The 27222-nt window shown below is 36.4% G+C and overlaps 1 protein-coding gene across 4 annotated transcripts in view; it reads left to right on the forward strand.

Annotated features, from left to right (window-relative positions):
* Positions 1–27222, forward strand: part of CDIN1 (CDAN1 interacting nuclease 1) — a 219523-nt gene that overhangs the window by 121021 nt on the left and 71280 nt on the right. Inside the window, exon 11 of one of the 4 annotated variants that reach the window (XM_079912237.1) lies at positions 746–11311. The exons of the other annotated variants lie outside the window; for them this stretch is intronic. Within the exon in view, the coding sequence (XP_079768363.1) occupies positions 746–752 (7 nt within the window). The 3' untranslated portion in view covers positions 753–11311. Of the gene's footprint in view, positions 1–745; positions 11312–27222 lie in introns of those variants that run through there. 4 annotated transcript variants of the gene reach the window in all.

Consider the following 27222-nt stretch of genomic DNA (forward strand, 5'->3'; position numbering starts at 1 on the left):
TGGAATGCCTTGAAAATCCTGAGCAGAAGCTATTCTCTGGTTTCTTTAGGGCTGCGTAAAACTGGGCCCACCTTAACACTTGGGGGCCTGGGACAAGAGTGTGATTGGAGGCCTATATACAATGTGCCCAAATATTTAAGGTTGTGTATCAAGTTAACAGACAGTAAATAAAATCTGTTTTATCCTGCATGAAGATCTGGGAGTTCAGATTTGCATTAAGAATTCCCGGACTTCTCGGAGATCCAGACTGCATATGGCAGTGTAGGAATAGGTGCCGCCACTGCACAGCCCATCTCCCTTTTCTTATCACCGTTGGCTCTGTCCTACGCCTGGGAAGGTTTTAAGCACAGCCCAGCCTGTACATCCAAGCTCCATGTATTGATACCTTCAAACCTCTGCCCTTGGTCATCTCTCAGGCCAGAGGTGCACACTCTGGTGGTCTGCCCTCTTATCAAACAGGCAGGCCCTGAGAGTGGTCTCAGGACTATTTGTTCAGGAAGTTCTGAGGTCCCTGGTAACATGGAGTGTGACTTAGAAAGGTATTGGAGGGAACAGACATCAGGTGAAGATGTCCCCTGTGCTCTGCAGACTCCTCACCCCGTGGGCTGCGGTACAACCAGAAGAGGCCAGAGCAGAATCCTCTAAAGTTTGGGTCCAGGCCATGGACCCCTCTTGACTGGGACTAAAGGTATCAAAGGAAGCGAGTATATTTGTCTTCCAAAGTCATTTCTTGTGCTGATGTTAGGATATGAGGGGAGATGAGCACCAGAGGAAATATGGGCTTGATCACATCGATGTCTCACTGAAAAGATGAAGAGCTGAGTTCCATCTGTGGGATTTTTGAACCTTTGGCTCCAGAGAGTCTACCCTCCTAGAGGCAATGGTAAGCTAATACCTTCTACCACAAGAATCGATTTGACTTTAGTTCTTACCTCTAAGTACTTTTTAAAGATTGGTTATTTACTCAATGGTTCAGTGATTGCTTTCTCTGGGTTTCTCTGGGCTGTGCTAACTTGAGAGGCGAGGCATTTAGAATGAGGCTGCCAAGCAGTTAGAGTTAAGGAAGGTATTTTTCAGAGGATGTCCAAAAGTTTTTCCTGTATGAAGGTACTTCCAGGAAGCCTGCAATTAACCAAATCACAGATTTCCAGTTATTTCAGTCTTGTTAACAACAAGGCTGATCACATCTGTCTTAGGTTGGAGAATGTGCCTCAGCTATAGAAGCTCTTGCAAACCTTCAATTACAGCAGCCTCAGAAGGCACTGCTGCCGTATACTAACAAGCGGTCATCACCAGCAGCAAGAGACAGATTGACTAATAATTAGCAAATTCACTGGAGAGGGCCTCTCTGAAGGTAAAAATATAATAATTTGCTTTTCCATCTCTTATGGTGGTGCTGGTTGTGAGATACTGATATCTCATTGTTCCAGAGAAATACTTGGCACTGTTATCAGCTGGAGTGACCTAGAAATATTTTAAAAGGACGAAGGAAGTGTCTTCTGTGTAGATAGTACTTTTATGAGTTCTCATAATGGTTAAGTACCATTTTTTTCTGCATTTGGAGTATGAATAGCAAGAACTTTGCCCACCACAGAATTCATATTTTCTGCCATTGTTGTTTTCAATGTTGACTTTAAATACAAAACTGAATGAGGAATAGAAATGTTGTCTTAGGCCGTTGAAGTGGTATTTGCAATAAAGAGAGAGTGGTTGAGAAAACTGGAATGAGTTAGTCATGGATTAAAGGGAAAGAAAATAGGCTTATAAGGAAATGTCAGTGAATCACAGTTTCTCAGAAAGATGTCTATCTGATATTACCTTCAAGCATATACAAGATCTTTTTTAGTTGGGGAGGGATGGTGCCTATTGACCAGTTTCCCAATTCCAGGAGACCAAAGAATTGTTGAAAGCATAACTCTTCTTGCTGAGCTATTATGATAGAGTTAATATGAATCACATATGTTTCAGAAGTATTACCACAAATCAAACCAAGAAACAAATGATTGGATGTCCATTCTAAGGATGGAAACACAGCCATTATGATTGTCCAGAGAGTGTAAGAGAAAAATAAAGGAAGTGACTCAGGAGCACAGAGTCAGGAGCCCAAGGATACAGAGTTCATTTTTGAAATTAATTTTGGAATAATGGAGTTCAGGTTGAAATTGCTGCTAAAAGGGCTTGGGGTTTAGGGCAGTGATTCTCAAACTTCACATGTATTAAAATCACATGGTTGGAACTTTTTAAATATTGATGTGAAATTCATCCCTGGAGAACTGATTTAATTGGTGTGTGGTGGAGCCTGGACCTTAGGAGGTTTTTTTTGTTTCGTTTTGAAAACTTCTGATGATGACGTTGACCTCCACCAGATTGAAGTCCACTTCTTTACCTGGCCTTCATTTGCCAGCTATCCCCAGCATTCCTAGCCTAGATGCTTCTACATAGAGTCTTCATAAGAAAAAAAAGAGTTTTATTGAGGAATACTGGTTCAGATCAGCAAACACTTCACAGACACTTGTTAGTCTCTTGGCATCTGGTCTCTGCCTTTGAGGGCCTCATAGTGAGGACTGAGGCAGTAAATTGCAAAGACAGAACCTGAACCCAGGTCTCCCTCTGAACTCATACCTGTGTTCTTTCTGCTCCACCATGCAGCTTAATGTCAGTCATAGTGATAAATCTGTTATAAGAGGCTACTTACTCTGTCACTTAATGCAGGGATCCCCAACGCCTGGGCCATGGACCAGTACTGGTCCGTGACCTGTTAGGAGGTAAACGGCAGAAGGTGCGGCGGGCAAGCAGGCGAGCGAAGCTTCATCTGTATTTACAGCCGTTCCCCATCACTCGCATTACCACCTGAGCTCTGCCTCCTGTTAGCATTATGGTGAGGTGTATAATTATTTCATTATATATTACAATGTAATAGTAATAGAAATAAAGTGCTCAATAAATGTAATTCACTTGAATCATCCCGAAACCATCCCCCGCCAGCCCCGGTCCTTGGAAAAATTGTCTTCCATGAAACCGGTCCCTGGTGATAAAAAGGTTGGGGACCACTCACTTAATGGGTTTGCTAAGCTGAAGCTAAAAACCTCTCCAGCATATGAGGTGTAGATATTCACCTTCATGTGGTTCAAGAAAATGGGCCAGACGTTCTCTGTTGCTCTCCTTATTGTATATTCAAAATGCATATCTGTAGGGTTAATATAAAATCCTGTCAGATATACATACCTATGCGCCCAGAACATAACAACCCCTAAATTGTTGTATTTGAAATCTACAGAATCAGAGTTTTTTTATATATGGTACAGAAAAAAGAAAGCATGTAAAAAGTCTGTTTTAATAAGTAATGGTGTTTTTAAAAACAGCTTTAATGAGATATAATTGACATACAATATACTGCACATATTTAAAGTATATAATTTGACAAGTTTAACATATGTATAAACTCGTAAAATTATCACCATGACAAAGATAGTGACAAAGATAGTTCATTAGTTTACATTTTCTGTAAATGGAATCATTCAGCATATACTCTTTTGTCTGGCTTTTTTTTTTTTACTCGGTGTAACTATTTCATTATTCATCCATGTTGTTGAACATATCAAGAGTTCATTTTTTTCATTGCTGGCAAGTATTCAATCGTGTGGCTGTCCCACTGTTTGTTTATCCATTCACTTGTGGATAGACATTTAAGTTGTTTCTAGTTCTGGCTATTAGTAATAAAGTTTCCATGAACAGTCATGTAAAAATCTTGTATGGTTTCATTTCCCTTGGGCAAATACATAGGAATAAAATAGTTGGGACATCTGGTAAGTGGATTTTTACCTTTTTCAAAATGATTGAACTGTTTTCCAAAGTGGTTGTACCATTTTATGTTCCCATCAGCAGTTTATGGGAGTTCCAGGTGCTCCCTTCGGTCAGTCTTTTTAACTTCAGACTTTCTAATAGTTGTGTAATAGTGTCTCAATGTGATTTTATTTTTTCTGTAATGACAAATGATATTGAGAATCTTTTCATATGTTTATTTTTATCTATTTGTCTCCTTTGGAGAAGCGTCTGTTCAAATCTTCGGTTCATTTTTTAGTTGAATTGTTTTCTTATTATTGAGTTTTGGTAGGTTTAAAAAATATCATGGATTTAAGTCCTTTATCAGATATATGGTCAGATATGAAATATTGTCTTCCAGTCTGTGGCTTGCCTTTTCATTCTTTTAACAGTGGCTTTCAAAATCAGAAGTTTTTAATTTTAATGAAGTCCAGTTTACCAGATTTTTTCTTTTATTATGCCTTTGATGTCATATCTAAGAAATCTTACAGATTTAAACACTTAAAGAAATCACAGAGATTTTACCCTTGTTTTCTTCTAAAAGATTTATAATTATATATTTACATTTAGGTCTAGCATCCATTTTCAGTTAATTTTTATGTATGGCGTGATGTATAGCTTGAAGTTTATTTTCTTGGATGTGGATATCCAGTTGTGCCAGAACCATTTGTTGAAAATCCTATCCTTTCTCCCCTAAATAGCCTTTACACATATGTCAAAAATCAATTAATCATATATGTGTGGGCCTTTTTCTGAATTTCCTATTTTGTTCTGTTGGCCAATTTGTCTATCTTTATACTAATTCTACACTGTATTGATTACTATAACATAATTTTGAAAACAGGTAGTGTTAGTCCTCCAACTTCATTTCTCTTTTTCAAGTTATTTTTGTCTATTTTTGGTCCTTTGCATTACCATCTGAATTTTAGAATCAACTTATAAATTCCTAAAAAAATCTGCTGGACTTCTGATTGGCATCACATTGAGTTTATAGATCAATTTGGAACCCTATGTATTTTATATTTCTTGATTCTATAGGAAGTGATTTTTTTTTGTTTCAATTTCCAATTTATCATGTTAAAATAGAAGAATACAGTTGATTTGGTGTATTGATCTTGCATTGTGCAAGTGGGTAAAACTCATTTATTAATACTTTACTTATTTGGTATTTACTTATATAGGATCTTCTATATAGACAACCATGTTGTTTATGAATAAAGACAGTTTGCTTCCTTTTTCAATTTGGATGCGTTTCTGGTTTTTTTTTTAAATTGCACTGCCTAGAATCTCGTATACAAAGGTGAATAGTGGTGAATGTGTACACCTTGTTCCTGGTCTTGGGGGAAAGGCATTTAATCTTTTACCATTAAGAATAATATTAGCTATAGGTTTTTGTAGATGCCTTTTAGGTTTGAGGAAACTCCCTCTATTCCTAGTTTGCTGAGAGTTTTTATCAAAATAGGTGTCGGATTTTGTCAAAATGTTTTTTCTGCATCTATTAAGATGATCATATGGATATTTTTTAATTAATTGATTAATATGGTGAATTACAGTGATTGATTCTTGAATGTTATACCAACCTTGCATCCTGGGATAAACCCCACTTGGTCATGAAGCAATATCCTTTTTATATTTTGTTATATTTGATTTGCTAAAAATTTGTTAAGAATTTTTGCATCTGCATTCATGAGTGAGATTGGTCTGTGATTTGCTTCTCCTTCTAAACTTTTTGTCTGGTTTTGGTATTAGAGTAATGGTGGCCTTGTAGTATGAGTTGGGAAGTATTCCCTTATCCTCAGTTTTCTGGAAAGTTTGTGTAGAATTGTTACTACTTCTTCATTAACTACAGGGTAGAATTTCCCAGTCAGATAATCTGGGGCTATTCTTTTGTGGGAAGATTTTAAACTACAAAATTGATTTATTTAATAGATACAGGGATTCAGGTTATCTATTTTTTTCTTGAGTGAACTTTGATACTTTGTGTCTTTTAAAGAGTTTATTCATTTTATTTAAGTTGTGGAATATATTAGCATAAATGTATTCAAAATACTCCCATATTCTTTTAATATCTGTAGAATCTATAGTGATGTCACCTTTTTCATTCCTGATATTGATAATTTTGTCTACTTTTCCAGATCAGTCTGCCTAGAGGTTTATCAATTTTACTGGTCTTCTGAAAGAACCAATATTTCATTTTATTGACTTTTTCCTGTTGGTTTTCTTTTTTCTTTTTCATTGATTTTTAATCTGTATTATTTATTTATCTGTTTAGTTTCAGTTTCACTTGCTCTTCTTTGTCTAGTTTCCTAAGGTGGAAGCCTGAGGTTATTGATTTGAAACCATTCTTTCTTCCTAATATAGGCAGTTTAGTGTTGTACATTTGCCTCAAAGTACTGCTATAGCTGTATTACACAAAATGTTATATGTTGTATTTTTATTTTATTTGGTTCCAAATACTTTCTGATTTTTATTTTTATCTCTTCTTTGACCCACAGGCTATTTAGAAGCATGCTGTTTTGTTCCCAAGTATTTGGAACTTGTTCACATAGCTTTCTGTTATTGGTTTCTAATTTAATTCCATTGAGGTCAGAAACAAACTTGAATCCTTTTAAAATTACTGAGACTTGTTTTATGACAAAATCTTTAACTGCTTGGTCTTCCCATTCCCCCAGCTCCATCTCCTCAACTCTGAGAAGGTTCTTCCTCCCCACATTGCCTCCTGGAAACTCTCTCCAGGCAGCAAGCTGGGGAAATCAAAGTGCTCGCTTCTTTTGTTTTCCATCATTCAGGGGTCACTGTCCCTCACTGCTTGCTGTCTGTTGTTATCTATTTTGCTTTTTAGTTATTTCCAGCAGGAGGATAAATACAGTCCCTGTTACCTCATCTTGGATCCAAGTAGATGTCCTCTCAATTATGGTTTTTAACACGTAATTTAACGTACTATAAACCAGTTTGTCTTGTTTAACATTAACCTTGTAATCTTACTTATGCTGCATTAGACTTCATTGTCATCCTAAACAAATTTTCTTAAGCATTAACTATGAGAGAGTACTGTGCAAACCTTCAAGTTTATTTCTTTTGATATCGCTCCTTCAAATAGACATCCATATATTCTCTCCTTCTCCCAGGCTTCTGAGAGTTGGAATGGGATTTTCAGTCACTACTTTTTGCCCAACAAAAGGAAGTCTTTTCATTTCGTTAAGGCCAAAAAGTGGATAATAAGCTTATGGTTGTTAGAAAGCAGCTTTCTTTGGTCATCTTCTGATAGCACTCACCAAGGGCTTCTGCTGCCTCTTAGACTAAAATAAAGCTAGCCATCTTTTGGTGAGATAGAACCCTGTTCACAGAAGTTATGGCTTTTCACCCCCTCTATATGTAAGAGACACATGTTTTCCATTTTTGACCATTTTCTGCTATTACGTATCATTCAAGAATCTCCTGGGATGGGTGACTTTTATAGGTGATGAGGCGGCATTGCCCTAGTTTACCCTTGCTTATTCTCTTCCCACACATGTGGAGTATGGAAAATGAACCATGCATATAATTTTCATGTCTCATACTCTTCTTCTCATAAAGCAGAAATATATATGGATACATAATGGCCATGGTAAGCATCCTTTCCCTCTAATTTCTAATTGACCCTGGAAGTCATATTCTTGTGAAAATTAGACCTCCTATATGAATTCTGTTTATCCATTAACATGTCACTTATATTCACTTATGTTTTTCTTTTTCTTGCTCTCTCCTTTATATTCTTAGTGTACTTTTATGATTTGTGTGAATTCTACTTTCTTGTTTTACTCCCTTCCCTTCCTGAATCACTTACATTGAGATGCTTCCTGTGTTTTGTTCACCCTTATTTTCTCATAAAGATTCTACCAACAAGGTACCTTGTTAACCCCTTCCTGCTTCTCCTTATTGCCATTTCCTTCCCTTTTGTTTCTGGCAACTTTGCTAATCATCACCACATCCCCATTTTAAATTCAGTCTTATAGCATCCCTGATAGCTCACTTCAAGTGATCATAAATTCAAAATTCATGCAAAATTCCTTTATTTAGAAAAGAGCATTTTTTAATTCAAAGCTCATCAACTTCTGTAAATATGAGGCTGTCACAGTTGTCCTTGATGGCTTTGGCTGTAATACTTTCAGAGCACTGTATATTGATTATGAAAATGGTGAAAATGAAGTCATTGGTTGTGTGCACAGTTCAGGTATATAAAACCATACTGAACTCAACACTAGAGCAAAATACTTGATCAGCCCCAATTGCCTTTCATTGTTTAATGCGAAATAAATATTTTTACCACTATATATTTCTAATTCAGCACATTCTAGCAAAGTGGTCCATAAGTAGTAGGACAGATACATGACTGGATTCAGTAGATACTGAGTTCCTTCTATGTAGAGGTGGTATATTATGCATTTCAGAGTGTACAAAAATGAGCAAAACCTAACTTTGCCTTCAAGGAATTTAATTCAATCTAATAGGGAAACAACATGTACATAAATCACAAAAATAGCCAACACTGAGCACCAACTATGTTCGAGGGACTGGTTTAAGCACTTATATGTATTATCCTCTTCAATCCACATAATAGTCCTATGAGGTCGATAATGGTATTTTATCCTCATTTCATATGAGAAAGTTGAGGCATAGAAAAGTTAAGTGCCCAGGTCAAGGTCACAGAGCTGGAAAGCCAGGGGAGATTTTTGAACAGAAGAGTGACATGATCAGGCCACTTTAGGATAGATATTCTGGTAGCAATGCTCAGGGTGGACAGAAGCAAGAAGCTGGGAAGAGGAACACAATTGCTATTCCAGTCATCCATATTGAAACACTCCATTAATTCCCAAATGATAATGGTGGCAGTGGAAATGGAAGGAGCCTGTGTAGACTTACAGAGATAAGAAAGAATTTGGCAAGTAACTAGATGTTGTTGTATTGGGCGGTGCGGAACAGAGATAACGTTGAGGTTTTGATATTGGCCATGGGGAGAACGATGATGCTCTTAAGGAACTGAGAGTGGAAAATAACCTAGGTTAGTGATTACTTCCGTTGCGATGATTAGAAATGTCCGAAGGTAACTGGGTTATGGGATGGGAGTCCAAGTGATGGACCAGAGAAAGCTTCATTTAGGGATATCTGCAGTAGAAATAGGCAAAGTAGGTTTTCCCAGAAGGGGAGAGTAGAGAAACACCTAGTTTTATGGACAGGGAGAGAAAGAAGACAACTGTGTTATAATGACATCTATAATAAAACCTAGAGAATTGATTAACAAGTATTACTCTTACAGTGAATATAATTATTTCTAAATTTACTGACTCTCAACCTTCATCTCTCACATTTAAACATTTATAAAGTAATTTTAGCCTAGTTGCATTGAATCTGATTATTTGGAGTATTGATAGTTAACGTCAGTTTCCATCATGAGTTATACGGGTTGAGAAAGTTGTATCAAAATGTAAGAACCCGGGGCTTTTAACAATCACACTTGAAAGAAACCTCGGGAGTTGCATTTGTCAAGCAGCTAGGAAAACCATTCATGCATTCCCCACGTCCAAAGCTCCACAGGCAGCCCAAACATGAAGAACTGAAAGGTCATTCTTCTTCCTGTGGTATGATGGTTTGTTGACATATTTTGACACACCAGTACAATGCTGAAAGGATCTGACCTTCCTGCAATACTGAGGGACTCAGGTCTGGACAGAGTACCTGACACTCATTGCATTGCTCTCTTTGCCTTTCTTCTCCTCCACAGATAAACTTACTCCTCAAACATGAAATGCTGCCTTCCCTATAGAAATATTACAAATTTTAAGTGAACATGAGTTATGGCTTTTTAAATTTCTTGAGCTTTGTTTTTCCAGTTACCATCAAGCTGAAATCTTTACTTAGACCAATTCATGCTTTTAATTCAAATGAATTTGTTTTTCAAAATGATAAATGGGAATGGAGGTTGTTAATGCTCGAAAGACTGAAACTAAACAAATTAGGAGGTTTCTGTGCTGTTATATGTTTTGCAGTCTTCACCTTTGTGATAGAAACCAATTTATTGGAGTTCACATGTTTGAGGATTACCTCTACAGTGCAAAATTAATGTACATACAGGTAAATCTTAGGTAGCTTTTGAAGTAGTTGCCTCAGAGGTATATCATGTGTTAAGAGGTTGAAGAGTTAGGTGGAAACTAGAGAGCTGTCAAGAGAATTTTCTGTCATGTATAAAGGCATTCTATGTTAGGATTGTGTACTGTGAAGAGGAGCTTTGACTAGTTACCCGTTTTATTCTTAATGCAAAATCGTGGTGATGTGGGGATGGAAAGAAAAATGTTTACCACTAATGAATTTCTAAAATATAAAAGTAATAAGCTAAGTACTTTTTAATCAGGAGCAGCTATTCAGAAAGATTTTCTTGCTGTCTCCACAGCTAGTAAATATAAAGTGGAATAATATTCTCTAAGCATTTAGATTGCACTTTGCAAAATGGAAAAAGTTTTATGTATTTGTCATAATATGGGGAAAAGAGTATTCAAGTATTTCAGTGATATTATTTCCAAATGTGATAACTGTCTGCCATATTAAGATACTTTTGTCCAAGATAGGTATTTTAGTGGCATGCCTAAAATTGAGACAGAAATTCTGAAGTACTTAATTGTTTCAAACTATTACCTATCTTGCATAAACTTTGAACTTTCCAGTAGCACCCTGAGCATCATATATCTTTGTTGGAATTGTTTCCCTTTCTATTTTCTTCACCCTTTCAAAACCAGTCCCCAGTACTGACAAAGCACTTTCATCTCCTACCTAGGTTACCACCAGGCTTCAGCTCCAATTTCCTGATATTCCTCATTCAGGTTAGACCTCTAAGTTTGTGTGTTCTGAGAACTGACAGCCCTGATCCTGATCTGCCTGCCCAGAGCCCAGTCATACAGGCTCCACTGTGCCAAAGTGTGGCCACACCCCATAACCCCCAGACCTTAACTTTCAGGATTTTACGTAATTTTCAATTGACACCTATATCTGACATTGCAGTTGTACTTCTCGTTGTAGAGTCTTTACATAGGAATAGTGAAAACCTCTTTTCACTTAACTATTACATGGATTAATTTTACTTCACACTGACAGGTTTTCCTGCTGAAACTCAAGTAGTCAAATTCTTTTCTGTTTTCTCACTGTTCTCCATGAAACCTTGTGACCCCCGCATCCAGCATGCAGGTACACGCAGGTGTGCATGCACGCACGTGCACACACACACACTCTCACAAATTGCTTTGAGTACACAGCAAATCTATTTGAAATGACAGGGAAAGGGTTAAGTCCTGACAGTCCTTTTACTGGATTTATTAGTGACAATGTCCATACGCTTCTTTCCTTTGAATTCACCCCAGGTACACAGGCATAAATTAACCCGATTGTTTCTAATATTATACCATTTTACAAACATCTTTTCCTCAGAAAGTACACCACAAAGTTCTGTTGTTTTGCTAAGTTCCTGACCTTCTTTTATAAATTCTTAGTAAAATTTCTTTCATTGTGGTGAGGAAAAAAAAATATCAATTATTTTAAAAAGCAATAATTCATTATAGTTGATCATAAATGTCAGGAAGCAAAGACCCAGCTGAAGCATTTTGTCACTAATCATGCTGTTTTTCGTCTAATTAGTTAATTTACATTTTACAAATTAAGGGTAAAATTCAGACAGAAGATAACATCATAGCTTTAACTGACCTATATTTGTATCTGCCAAATTTAAGTTAATTAGAAATGTAGATGCTGTTTGTTTTATCTGTCAGAAAAGCTCATCTTTTTTCTCAAAAAAAAAAAAAGTAGACACACTTTTTTTCCCCTCAGCATTTATCATCTAAATAATAGTCTTGCCAAGATGGCAGCCTCATAATAAACTCTTTTCAGTGGAGTGATGGGTAATGAAGCTTGCTTGTGAAGGCAGCGAAAAATGTTGTCTGGCCAAATGCATGAATATGATGGCTAGAGAATCAGTGGACTTTCTCAGTCATCAATCTTTTTAGTAGCCTCTTATACATCTGAATATTTTGATAGATGATCTAATAATTGAGTTATCTATCTTTCTAACTATTAGAGTTGCATAAAAATTATTCTCACATGCTACTGAATATTAAATGTATTAGGCATCCAGTAAATTTTTCATAAAAGGGCCAGAAGGTGAAAAATTTTTGTTATTCTATAAATACCTCTTAATATATTGAATGCTAAGCCCTCTGAAATTTTCAACTCTTAATTCCCTCTGTGAGAAGCAGATATATACTTAAAAAGGAGGACATGCCCACTGTAAGTAGGACATATAGTAGTTACTACAGCTAATGAAAAGTAAACCCTGATAACATATGGATGCAACTCAGTAGTGTAAAATGGAATGCCCTTGCTGGTCTAAAAAACTAGTGACACATTTGATGTGACACAAATTTTCCATACAAGAAGCACAGAGGATGTGGGTGCAAAGAGACTATGTGATTTTGATGTTTCCCTCATCTGGGGAGGAAGATGATCCTACCAAAAAGGGACACTTGCACATCAGCTGCCTGCCTAGCATTTTACCTGATGACACCAAGCTACCCAAGAATTCTTTTAATTGCATAAGTAGTTCTTTCCTTCCATATGGCTTTATATTATGTTTTGTTTTATCATACACCACTCTGACTTTTAAAAGCTTATCAACAACAAGTGTGCTTCACTGGGATTGAAAAGCAGCAAGGAAAATTGGCAGGAAACAGATCACTTACAAAGTAGGCTTTCTCCACCGCCCACCACCCGCACTTCTTCAAGGTGACCTTGCAGTGATGACTTCCCAGTAACCAACACTAAAATAGTTCTGCCCTGGAAGAGAGGCATTTGTTTGCAGGTCTGAAGGGTTACCAATCCTGTGCATCTTGAAAGGCACTCAAACGAGCAGGGCCTTGTAAATTGGATTTCTATTAGCCAGACCTGATGATAGCTCTTCATCAGTGGAATGGGAGAAAGCGCTATCGATAGCTCCAGCTCTAAATATCTGGGTTTTTTTAATGCCATACTTACTTTTGGTCTCTCTCATCCAAAATGGTGATGAATGCTTGACTCACCAGAATTATTTAATTATTAATTAATTTAATAAATCCTTAAAATCTAGACAACAGCTATTTTTAAATGCTTTTCAACCTGTAAAGCATTTGGAACAAAAATCAAAGACATAACGGTCAGAAACAAATATGGTAAAAATGTCTTAAACCTTGCTCTCCTTATAGTTCCCCACACTGATTTCAGCTCACAGTTGTGCTATTTATAAAAGTTTGGGATGATAGACTTTCTTTCTCTTCATTTTCTGCATTGAAAATGATAACTGAGAAGGATAATACCAATTGTGGAAATCTCTCAGTGGGTTACATCTGAGGAACTATTACTCTCTGGTAGTTTGATCTTTTCTTGGTTTGAAGAATTTTGCTTTTATAATTTGAGGTTGGATGAAAGCTGGTGTTTATTTTTTGTAAGAGCTATAGTTGGGAATTTTAAATTCTTAGATATCTATTTTAAATTATACATTTAAAACAATTTGAAATGACTGTATTGGGGAAGTTTCAGGGGAGGGAATAGTCTTTTCTTAATCAAAGTAGCAAACATCTGTGTTCTTTCTAGTCTGTCTTTTGATTAGCACGGCCTCATCCATCACTGGTCTTTGATATGAACACCAAGAAGTCACGTCCTTTTGTTTTAAATGATAAATATGCCTTTGTCATGAATACTCATAGGCAACCCAGGATTTACATCTGAATTGTCAAAGTGTAACTGCCCAGCTCCTGTGATGACTGACATTATTAGTGAAATAAAGAAGATTTTAATTTGTCATGGATAGGCCTTAGCCGCTGACATTATGAGACTATGTGGGTTGTGTTGCTAGAAAAAGTTGTCCTTCCCCCACTATTTTTCTAAGATTTGTCATTTATCAACCAGAAGTAATCTGCCACAGGACGTTCTCTGTGAACATTTTGACTTCAGAGTCATTTAGGTTTTATTATTTAAGCTTGATAGCTCGTAGCTCTTATCAACACTAATACTTTGTGAAGTGGCAGGCTTCTGATGGTCAAACAATCAGTATTAAGATTTGTTCAGTCTGGCTGTTATTGCCAAAGACACTAATTTTTTAAACTTTAGCTTTATTACAAGGTTGGTGTCAATTATATTTTCCAAATAAGTTTCTTTGATCATCTTTGTCCAAACTCACATCTACTCAAATATATTTATATATGTGCTATTTATATAAATACACTGACAGACACATAATATCTACCTGTACAATGTTGTGTTACTCACTAAAACCTTCGGGCTGTCAAGTTCAACTGTTGTATTCAACTCTTCTACTAAGAAATTAGGACCATTAAAATTAAAAATATCATGAAGTCGATCTTCTCTCGTCTGTAATGTAAAAGATTTCACCTTATGTATTTTTGCCTTATTTATTTCTACATTATTAATAGACAAATATTTTGATTAAAGTTTTGTCTTATGATAAGTGTTTAGAATGTTTCTTGTTGGTAAGGTAATAAATTGGTAATAAGTTCGTTCTAATTTATGTATAAAAGACATTCTAAGAAGATTTGGTATATTAACAGAAAGTTCAACAGAAATTGCATTACCTTTTACAAGCTTTGACTTTGTAATTGCAACACAACTAGTTTAAAAGCAGGTCCTCCTTAACTACTTTAAGAGAAGTTTTCATTTTTTCTTTTTCAACTAAATAGACTGATTGGTTAGATTATCCAAAGCAACGTTTAACTTAGAATGTTGGGATTTATAAGAGAGTTAAGCTGTATGTTTTAGTTTAATTCAATCTCTCTCCATAAAATTCACTTTAAAATGGTTCCATCAATTATAACAGCCCCACTTAAACTGTGTTTTATTTGGGGTCATACTCCTCACCCCATAAATGCATTAATCTTAGGTTTTCTTTGTTTTATTGTGTCGAGACTGAAGTTTAGCAATTACTTTTCTAAAATATTTCTTGATTGCCAAATAAATACAGTTTAAGGCAAAAAAAAATGTACTTGATTAGAAATTAACCACTATCATCTAGGGTTTTCCTTTTTTCTAATTTTTTTTCTTTTCTTTTTTTCATTTCTTAGTATTTCTTAGATCACCTGTTTCATGGAAAATGAAGTCTTATTCATGTTTGTTTCCCAACAGAAAACAATCCTTACCAACTCCAAAGCCCAACCCCTTACGTTAATTGAGATTTTTATACTGTAATGTGTCTTGAGTTTTTGAGACCCTAAGGTTTTCACCCAACTTGAAGACAATGATGCCAGTGAGCTTCTGTCCAGAGTTAATCAGCTGCAGAATTTGTAAACTGCACATGTGTCAAAGTTGAAAATGTTAGCACTCTAATAGAAGCTTGAAAAGGTTAGATCTGATAAAAGCCGTCAGCAGTTAAAGGAAGTGATTTATGGGAATGTAATGACACAAAATGCCTCATTTATCACTCATATATAGATGGGTTAAGGTTCCTGTGTCATACTTTTAAAAACTTGACCACTTCGAATTGTCAAAATAGGTACTTAATTGCCCTTCATCCTTTTCATTTTGAACTTATTTGAGTTTGGTAATTTTATCTACGATCACTTTACTTTCGTTGACTTCATATGGTTCCGTTTAAAGTCATTCATATTTTGGATTTTCAAAAACTGTACATCACTGATCTTAGGCTTTCTGTTGCAAGGAAAGGCGAAGCCAGCCTTATATATGTTAATTTACATTTTTGTTTAACACGAATGCCATGGAGATATGTTAAAGTTTCATTTTGTCTTTTCTAACACTTGTAATTTTCATCAGCATTTTCTAATCCTCTAAATTTTCTATACATCTTTCCTTAAATAGTGCAACATGAATTTTTAAATTTAATTTAATTAATTTATTTATTTTAAGCAACATGAGGTTTTAAAAGACAGAGCCATCAATTCGTTTACCTCCTGGAAACTCAACTTAGTATTTAAGCTCCACACAAATTAAATTTAATGAAAACCTGCCTGTCTGGTTAAATGATCCTTTAAAAAAAAAAAAAGATAAAAACAAAAGTTAAGAGACATGCCAATTTGTATTTCTTCCTCAGATTAATTAAAATACAATTCTCAATTATTTTTGTGTACATTCTAAGAAAAGTATTGGAATCCAATAAACTTGGAATTGCTGAACATCTGTTTGCTTATTTGATATCATTTAGTTTATGTATGAATACCTTAACACTATTAAATAAAAACTATTTTATAAATTGCCAATATATCAAAATAATCTTATAAAACACAAATTTTATAATGATTATTACAGTTTTAAACTCTTTAGTATGAAGGGTAAAATTGTTTAAGGGCTTCTTGGAAATTTTTCAGATCATTAAATATGGCAGAAGTGTCTGGGAGTTTCCCCCTTTGCCCCTCTACGGCCAAAAAATAAACTGGAAAACTTTGACAGTCTTAGTTTGTCAGCCAAGTATTGCCCTTTCTTCAACAGGGACTTCCCAGATTCAGTTTAAGAAGTCAGTGGAATTTCTTCAACAAGACAAATGCATGACAGTAAATGGGGAAGGGAGGAGCTGTCCTAGGAAGAGAAACTTAAAGACATCATAACCAAATGTAGTTGACCTTGTTGTACCTTGATTCCATCAAATGGACTAGAAAAATACATTTTTGAGACAGTCATTGAAAGTTGAGTATGGATTGGTGTGAATTCTTAACACCAAGAAATTACTGTTAATTTTGTTAGAGATGACAGTCTTTGTGGTTATGTAAGAAAATGTCCATTTTTAAAAGAGATACATATGAGAATACGTAGGAGTGGAGTGACTTGCGGCCTAGATTTCTCATAAAACGTGTCAGCAAAATAAATACATACGTTGAGTCAGGGAATTTTAAAAGGGAGATATAGGATTTGCAAGATGGATATTTAGTAGGGGGGGGTTCTCTACTTTTCATACATTTAAAAAATTTTGCAATCAAAAGCAAAAAACCTCAGGAAGATTGTTACATCAATCTTGTCCAAAAGTATTGCTTTTTAATATAAAATCGTAATACCTAATATTTTCTAATATTTTCTTGATGCCAATCTTAATTTTAAAATCATAAGGTATAATCTAAAAATGTTTTTTTTAATCTGCAAAATTTATCCCCCCCAAAATTATCTAACTGGCTAACATCAAATCCAGTTACAGTACTTTAAATCAGTAGCAAACCTGAAATCTTCTAAGATGGAAAAGGGCTAAGAAATTCTGCACATTTATTCAAAATATGACAGAAACCTATTAGCATACTTCTTTGTGCTCTGAAAAGTATGTAGCTCGTAAATGGCATTGCAAATCATTTTTGTTTAAATGTATAATTTCAGTCCTATATTTCTGACAACAGAATTTTAAAACATAAATAAGTTTTATATTTTGAGCTTTGTTTTTTTATCATTGTTTAATAAAGCATCTTCTTGAGTTGCAAATATACTTTCCCAACTTAAATATTAAACAAAACGTATTTCTTTCTACATGCATCTTTGTTCAGAAAAAAATGTGTACAATTTAATTAAAATCTTAATTCTTCTGTGATTTAAAAAATCTGTCTGTATTTACTTGGCTATCTTTAGACATGTATGCAGTATTTTTATCTTTAAACAACAACAGCAAAAACCCTGAAGATCTCAGACTCTTAAAATATACCCTGAAGATCTCTCTTTTTTAAAAGAAAATGTATTCTTCATATGAATTTATTATTTACCCTATTTGTATTAAAGGATAGTTAACCAAATGTAGTTTTCTATTTTTGTAGATCATTTACATATATTAAGGCAACACAGGAAGCACCATTTCAATTTAACCTTACAGAGATTAATCATTTTATTTGAAGGAGTTTTGTTGTTATTTTTTCAAATCAATGATTAGGAAAAATTCATATCATGTGTGTTTATATAATCATAGGAGTCAAAATTGTCTCAATCTGTGAATCTTAATAGTTTGCTCTTGTAACAACTATGAGGAAATGTATTAAAGTGCCTTAATGACAGAGCAAGAAAAAGAGAAAACACAGTCTTTTAGCATATGATCTTGCAGTTGTTCACCAAAGGATAAAGAAAGCATTCAAGCGTGGTTTCAAGAACTGTCAGCAATAAGAAAATGCAAGGTGCTTTGTAGAGCCTTAAAGACCTTTCTGGGATATAGATTTAATTAAAAAGTAAAATAGACTTTTCATTTTAAAGAAATTTTTTTTAATGTTACAAAATTTCATAATGGTAATATATTAATAAGGGCATTATCTTCTTATCCCAGTTGAGTCATCCATGAAGCTACTATATTTGATTCACACAGTGGTGGATCTTATAAATATTTTTCTTTAGGTTTGATTTAAGAGTGAGGATTATATATATAATAATTTTTAAAGATGTTCTCTGATTCATATATGCTGATTCAATCTAACCCGTAAACTAGGAACATCTGGTAGTCTTCCTGCTACTGAGAGGTCCTTTTACCCACATTCAAGTTCAAAATGATCAGAAAAATTGATTTTTGCACTATCTTAACTAATTAACATGTTCATATATACACTGCTGCTTGTCAGCCAGCACTAATCCTGGTAGTCAGGTATAAGAATTTCAGAAACACTTTAACTTTCATATATAAAAAAAAAAACCTCATTTGTTTTCCATTGAGTCCAGTCAAAAGGCCTAATTAACAGTATATATACAAGTTGCATTAAACTAGAGAAGGTTAACCTGAGTATGTGATAAGTAGTTGTTTATAAATAACCCCAGCCTGTTCTTTCAACGCTTGGCATCTGTCAGAGTTTAGGGAGCTAGTCTGCTCCCACCAAGAACCCACACATCAGTATTTACCGGCTACTTCCAGGCGCCAAATATATTCTTGTTTAAATTGTCTTCGTTTCAGGACACCTCATTTGGAGACAAATCAATTTCAGAAGAGTGGTGTTTTTAAGTAATTACTCTTTATGTTGAGAAACTGTTTCTGGACCAGTGTTGTTATTTTTCCAACTAGTCGATGACCAGTGTACTCACTGTTCAACATTAAAAAAAAAAAGATTAATTTGGCAGTGTATTGAAAGACCTTACTGAAATCTCCAGTGCCTAGACTTCTATTTAAAATGATGTTATGGAACGATAGATATGCATAGTGCAGGGGCTGGTTTCCAGTTTAATTCACACAGAGATGTAGCCACTAAAAGTGTCTGCTCTGTGTTTCCATTAACTTGAGTTTCTCAGTTTGAATTATTATTCTACGGAAGATACCACAGACTACTTTGTTCTTAAATAGTCATGTAGTAGATTGAGTAGTACTTGAAGATTTGTTGCATTTTGACTGTAGGAAAAATAATGCCTCTGCGTGATAATGAGAATATGATTTGCATGTGCATTGTATAATTCACAATATACATATGCATTCATCATGTTATTCTTTGCAATATGATGAATTATGTCAATTTATTGCATATGTCTGCATGTACCTCATCTCTTAATTAAAGCATTAATCACTAAAATTACCAAAGATATGTAGTTTTACTGTATTTTTAAAATTTAATGTTGATCTTTGCATAGTAATATACATATTATTTCTAATTGGTAGGCTATACTAAGACATTTTAAGTAAGGATTTCCATGTTATGATTCTATCATATCAATTATTTTAAATATGCTTATCTTAATATACACTTAAAACATACTTTTTAACCATTTTAAATCATTTTTATATGAGATTAATTTCCTAAATCACTAAAATTACCAAAGACATACATATGTGCACATATATATGCATATCATATGATCAACATTAAAGTTTAAAAGAATATATATAGTCTTTCTGTACTTTTAAATTTTAAAGTTGATCTTTGCATAGTCATATGCATTATTTCTAATTGGTAGACTGATAAGAAATGTTAAGTGAACATTCCATGTCTTGCTCCTAGCAAATCAATTTTAAATATGTTATTTTAATATATGTTTGCCACACCCTTTAACATTTGAGTTGTTGAATCATTGTTTCTTTCATTTGAGATTAATTATACTTGATGTTAATTTCCCAGCGCCTAATATTAGTTCACTTATAAGTAATAACATTTGCTATTCATGTGATTCAGTTCTTTAGAAATCCATACCTTCAAAACAGAATAACAAATTGTGAGGCTTTGAGGAAAAATTTGGTAAAAATGGTAACACCTGGTCATGGAATTGAGTTGTTTCGAAGGAGGCCCAGGTTGCAGTATCCCTGCTCATTAATCCATTTAACATTCCTGAGAGAAAAATTTTATTCATTTAGCCCTAAACTATTCCTATAACATTCATCACTATCTTTCTTCTCAGACCCAAACCTTGCTTTATGGTTCTCTAGGAAGGCAGAAGCCTCCCTCACATGACTTCGTTAAGTCACCCCCGTCTCTCTTGGTTTTTGCTTATTCTCTCCCATTGTGTCAGATGAAGATGGTTCCTTGTTACATTTCTTCTTTTCCTCAGTTTTCCCTCTTCCTCAGAGTTGAGAGGTTTGTCCATGCTTTGAAAGTCATCCTTGGCTTATGCATTAGAGCCACTAACTTGTTTCCTTCTTCCTTCTGTTGCCCAGCATCTTGATATTCATACTGGTGGCCTCTGCATCAACACCTACTTAATGCTGAAGAACTTGCCATTCTCCCATGCTTTGTTTCAGAAATGTATCTATGAATGTATCTATGAATGCTGCTTTGATGTAGCGTTGGTTATGCCTCTGCCCCTGCCCCTGCATCCAACACACCTTCCTAAACATTCAGTCATTCCCGGTTGAGAGGCTGAAGAACCTTAAGCTGACTCACCTGGACCTGGCACTGATTTTGTGCCTGGGATGCTGAGCTATTTCAGAACCAGGAAAGCATTAGTCTCCCACGCTTTGTGCCCTCCTTGTTTTGTCTTTTTTAGCTGCACAAAGCCACTAGATCCCTCTTCTAAGAGCACAACTTTGAGGTGACATTTCCCTCTGTGTGTTGTTTATCTCCATCCCACTCCACTCCGTTGTGACCCGGGAGTCTGACCCATCAGGGCCACATCAGCAGACTCCTTTGCCCTCTGGCTTCCTGTTGGGTTCATTCAGGGGGAGGCACTGGCAGGAGATCCAAGGGTGCAAAGAAAGTGCCAAGAAGGTATTTGTTCTGCTTCTCTTTCGGGTCCCGTGGATTGACTGCCTGTGACAACCAAGTCAATCCTGTCACTCGATCTTCTCCCCCCAGCTCCTTTCTCAGCTCTGGGTGTCCCTTCCTTCTCTCTGCCATTCAAACCTAGGGGTGGTAAGGGCTCTCTCCTGTTGATAGCCTGGAGGCATTGCACATCCAAACCTCCTTAGAATTTTCAGTGCCGTCCATTACCTATAAGGTGAAGTCAGGTTCCTCAGCCTGACTGCTGCCTCTCCAGCATTCTCTGGAGATGTTACTCCACGTACCAACATAATTCCAGTCAAACAACATACCTCACAATGCCCTTTTGCGTGTCTTTGTTCTTGTGTGATCCAATGCCCATATTCTCCCCGTTTTTGCCCATTATGTCTGACTTGCCCTTCTTCTAAATTATTCAAATGAAGTGATTCACTTGGAGTCTGAAGCCAACAAGTATTGAATTTGAAGCTAAAGTTATGGTAAGAGCGCTTGGAAAATATTACTTTTCCTCTGAACTTCAGACCCATATATCCACCTGGCTTTTCAACAGCTTACTTGGATATATGTTAGATGTCTCAAACTCAACATGCCAAATCTGAATTCCAGATGCCCCTAAAAGTTTCCCCCAGCCCACTTAATGACAACTCTACCCTTCCATTTGCTTAGGCAAAATACCTTGGGATCATTCTTGTTTCTTTCTCTCACAGTTCACTTCTGATCTTTCTGGAAATCCTGTTGATTCTGCCTCCAAAAATATATCCAGAATCCAACCCTTTTTCACTATCTCCACTGCTACCACTTGGTCCCAGTCACCGTCATCTCTTTCCTGGGTTGTTGAAATAACTTCTTAACTGGTCTCCTTGCTTCCATCCCCACCCTCCTAAAGTCTTTTGTCAGCATAGCATCCAGATCATCAAATATAAGTCAGATCATGTTAATCCTCTACTAAAAATCTTCCGGTGGTTCCCTAATGGACCCAGAATAAGAGCCAAAGTCCTTACATTGGCCTTTGCAGCCCCGCAGGGTTCCTTTGAGTTATTGCTATGATCTCACCTCCCACCACATTCCTCCCCACTCACTTTGCACCAGCCACTCTGGCCCCTTTGCTGTTCCTCAAACTTACCAGTTACATTTTTGCCTCAGGCCCTTTGCACTGAATGTGCCCTTTGCATGAAACACTTTCCCTAGACATATACATGGCTATTGTCTAAAGTCAGATACAACATCAGTTTCTCAGACCTACCGCTGACCTCCCCAACAGCAACCATCTTCCTTCCTTCCTTCCTTTCTATTTCTCTATGGCCCTTTTCACCTTCCTACATGATTTATACTGCCCCTTATTTTATTTACTCCATTAGAGTTAAAGTTCTACAAGGGCAGGGTTTTGGGTCTGTTTTGTTTACTGCTGTATCCTTAAGACTAGCACAGTGCCTGGCATATAACAAGCTGTTAATAAATATTTGTTGAATAAATGAATAGGTTTATTTTGAACAAGCATAATGTATTTTTTAAATGTAAATATCATGTATCAATGTTAATGGTACAAATGGTCACAGTATCAGCATTTGATGTTCCCAAAGTTTCTGACACTTGGAAGAAATATTTCAAAGCTAATGTTTTTGCAGTAGAAATGATCAGTCTTTCAATTCTGCAGTTACAAGAAAACAGGCTTTCCCCTCTCTTCATTGCTCTTGTTTTATTAGGAAATCCCCTGTAGTTTCTGAGAGAAATGATACCAACTTTTTAAGAAGAACTATTTGTATTGTTTTATATGCTATTAATAGGTTTGGAAACAATACTATTAATTTATCAAACCCTTTATGAGAAATGCACACTGTGACACACATTTTAACTCTTTGAAGCTGAGTATCAAGCTTCCGAATTAATTATGTGAATGTTCCAAATGTTAGCAAATCTAAAGCAAAGCAGAAGATGGCATCTTGGAGCCAAGTGGAAATAAGTATGCATTCTCCTATTTCCATTTTGATTACTGAGGGTTATACAAAACTATTTTAATTAAATTTAAACGATCCGTAGTGTGGGCCAGCTCTGCACATATTACAGCCAACAGAAATTAAGAAATCAATATTTCAAATGAAATATCATGCATTATTATCGTGCATTATTATTCTTTTTTATATTCTCTGAATATTCATCTAAAATGCTGTATTTACTATATAAATTCACATTACTAGGCAAAAATAATTTTGTTTTGTATGGGAAAAGGGCTTGTTTGGGTCAGAGTTTCATTGAATACTATATGTGGAAAATGCTCCTCAAAACAAAGGTTGGGTGGTCAAATGATTTTGGAAAATGTGGCTTACTACATTGAAATTTCAGAGGCTCTGAGAAGTTCTGTACGAAGGATACGTGTTTATCATTTTTTAGCCCTACATTGCTTAAACTTATTTGACCGAGGGTCACTTTTTGCATCTAATACTTCTTTCCCTTTGGAATGGCCTCTTGAGAACTCTTGTGTAGACTCCTGACAGGAGATGATAATCACATCAATGGTGGGATGTAAGGTTGGGATATAGGGAGCGAGCTACCATTTCTGAGCTATCGACAAGGAGATAAATAATACCTCCACCTGGGCCTCCTAACTAACCAAACTTCTCATCACTGAAAGGCCCAGATGGCATTCCCTTAGACCAGAGATTGCAAAGTGAAATGCTCCCAGGGGCCAGGCAGACAACTTAAAGTGGGGAATGTGGTGAAGCTGAGAGCCAGCAGTGCTTCCTTGTGGGGCAGCCATTGCTGAGTCTCAGCCCACTGTGGCCACAGAGATACAATGGGCCCAGGACGGCCAGATCGTCCAGTTCTTCAAATGGTATTGAAAATCCAGATTTTCGTGTTTAGTCTCCTACATTTTAAATGGTGTTAACTAATTCCATGTTAAACAAAACAAAACACTGGCAACCACATAAAATACATTCCAGGGCCACCCCAGTGTGTGACCTCCGCCTTAAGAGGAACTGGTGTAGAAGCATAAAAAGATGAGGCATGGGGCTTCCCTGTTGGCGCAGTGGTTGAGAGTCCGCCTGCCGATGCAGGGGACACGGGTTCAAGCCCCGGTCCGGGAAGATCCCACATGCCGCAGAGCGGCTGGGCCCATGAGCCATGGCCGCTGAGCCTGCACATCTGGAGCCTGTGCTCCGCAACGGGAGACACCACAACAGTGAGAGGCCCGCATACTGGGAAAAAAAAAAAAAAAAGATGAGGCAAGGGGGAAACCTAGAATGCACTCCTCCTGCCACATGCATGGGCCCTTGTAGAAACAAGATAACTTTCAGTATTTTCGAGGCCAGAATATTTCCGACTAGGTAGAGTCTGAAAAACCTTAAAGACTAATTTACTTCATTGCCCTCATCAAATAACTATGATGATAATTTAATATCTGTAAAGACGTTTTCACTTTACAGAGTACCAACACTGAAAATAAAATGATAGTCTCTAGATGTGTTAGTTTGCTAGGACTGTCATAACAAAATACCACAGACTGGCTGGCTTAAACAAGAGAAATTTATTTTTCACAGCTCTGGAGGCTAAAAGTCCAAGGTCAAGGTGTCAGTAAGGCTGATTCCTTCTGAGAGCCGTGAGGAAAAGATTTGTTCCAGGCCTCTCTCCTTGGTATAGAGACGGCTGTATTCTCCCCATCTTTACATCCTTTACCCTCTATGTGTGTCTCTGTGTCCAAATTTCCTGCTCTTATAAGGACACCAGTCATACTAAACTAATTACCTCCGTAAAGATGTTGCCTTTAAATAAGATCACATTCTGAGGTGTGGGTATGGGTGGGGGGCAGGACTTCAACATCATATGTTTTGTTTTTTGAGTACCTAAAAATCTGGTGCTGGGTTTTTGTTTTTGTTTTTTTAACATGTTTATTGGAGTATAATTGCTTTACAATGGTGTGTTAAGTTTCTGCTCTAGAACAAAGTGAATCGGCTATATGTATACATATATCCCCATATCCCCTCCCTCTTGCATCTCCCTCCCACCCTCCCTATCCCACCGCTCTAGGTGGTCACAAAGCACAGAGCTGATCTCCCTGTGCTATGTGGCTGCTTCCCACTAGCTATCTATTTTACATTTGGTAGTGTATATACGTCAGTGTTACTCTCTCACTTTGTCCCAGCCCTTTCCCCTCCCCGTATCCTCAAGTCCATTCTCTACATCTGTGTCTTTATTCCTGTCCTGCCCCTAGGTTCATCAGAACCATTTATCTTAGATTCCATAGATATGTGTTAGCATACGGTATTTGTTTTTCTCTTTCTGACTTACTTCACTCTGTATGACAGACTCTAGGTCCATCCACCTCACTAAAAATAACTCAATTTCGTTTCTTTTTATGGCTGAGTAATATTCCATTGTATATATGTGCCACATCTTCTTTATCCATTCATCTGTCGATGGACACTTAGGTTGCTTCCATGTCCTGGCTGTTGTAAATAGAGCTGCAGTGAACATTGTGATACATGACTCTTTTTGAATTATCGTTTTCTCAGGGTATATGCCCAGGAGTGGGATTGCTGGCTTGTATGGTAGTTCTATTTTTAGTTTTTTAAGGAACTTCCGTACTGTTCTCCATAGTGGCTATATCAATTTACATTCCCTTGGTACTGGGTTTTAACCATAAAATTTTATACTTAAGCCATGGGAAGTTCTGTTTTGAATTGCGATGGAGATAGTAGATAAAACCAAGTGTCCAAAGTTTTATATAACTTATGCAGGTACCTATAAAAAATATCATGTGTATGTGCGCTATGAGGAAAGGAATGGTTGAAACTATAGATCCATTTATATGGACCACTATCAAGCACCTAAGTAGATATACAAGTTAGAATGTATACCTAATAAATATAAAATATAGTATGAACTGAATAATATGATTTAAAATGAGATGTGAAAGCTTACCACTATTAACATTAAGCCATGTTCTAATGCATAAATGTTCTTAGGATCTCTGAGCTTATGCAAAACAATTCTTTTTTTGTTTTGTTTTATTTTTGGTTATCTTCTCTTGTTTTAGTGCTTCTTAATATACAGGAAAATAGAAAATCAGTACATTTTTAGATGTTAATGGCCAACAAAGAAAGAAGGTAAAAATAAAACAGAATCTTGAATTCAGCATTGATTATAGAAACTATTTGAAATCAGCTTTATTTTCTGCACTGCTTGCTCACAATGTTCTTCATACCTTCATAGGTTTCCAAGACCCCAATGTGCTTGAGTTGAGACCTTCTTCTGGAGTCTTTCTATTGTTTGTTTACCTACGTGGAATAAATATTCCCAAATGTAGGCTAGTTTTCTTTTAAAACTGCAGCAGATTGCTGAAATTCACTCATTCACATATTCATTCATTTATTCATTTAACCATACTGTGTGCAAGGTATTCAGGTAGGCACTAAAGATAAGCATGGCCCCTAACCTCAGGGAGCTCACAGTCTGCTACAGTGAACAAAAACGTAAAACCGGCAATTTGCAGTAGAGATATTGGCCTAGGGTCCCCAGAATAGAACAAACACTCAAGCCAGAATGAGTGGGAAAGACCCATGAGTTAGGTCATAAGAAAAGCACAGAAATTATCTGGGTAACTGGTTAAAAGACAGACGGAGTTGTATGTTGTCAAAGGTGCAAAAACATGAAAACACATGGTGTATTGAGGGAATTGTAAATACCTGGGTATTTCTGAAGTATAAATTGTGTGTCAGGAAATAGAGGAGTTGAGACTGGAGAAATCAGAGCCAAGTCACGAAGGGAATTTGGAGAAATCATGTGGGCGTTGGGGAGCCTTGAAATACTTTAATCAGGAAAAAAGCATTTTAAAAAATCATTTCGAGGGCTTCCCTGGTGGCGCAGTGGTTGAGAGTCCACCTGCCGATGCAGGGGACACGGGTTCATGCCCCGGTCCAGGAAGATCCCACATGCCGCGGAGCAGCTAGGCCCGTGAGCCATGGCCGCTGAGCCTGCGCGTCCGGAGCCTGTGCTCCGCAACGGGAGAGGCCACAACAGTGAGAGGCCCGTGTACCACAAAAAAAAAAAAAAAAAAAATCATTTCGAGAGTGATGTGGGGGATAGATGGGAGAGAAAAAACACTGAGAGTTAGGGAACTATTGCAACTTCATTTAAGAACTAAAAGGCAATAAAGTAATGTGTTTAAGAAGAGGGTAGACCTGGAGCCAAGGTACCACCTTGGCAACCTGGCTCTGCTACTTCTCAGCTGTGAAACCACAGGCCA

Source organism: Stenella coeruleoalba (genome assembly GCF_951394435.1).
Source record: "Stenella coeruleoalba genome assembly, chromosome: 2".
Classification (NCBI taxonomy): Eukaryota; Metazoa; Chordata; class Mammalia; order Artiodactyla; family Delphinidae; genus Stenella; species Stenella coeruleoalba.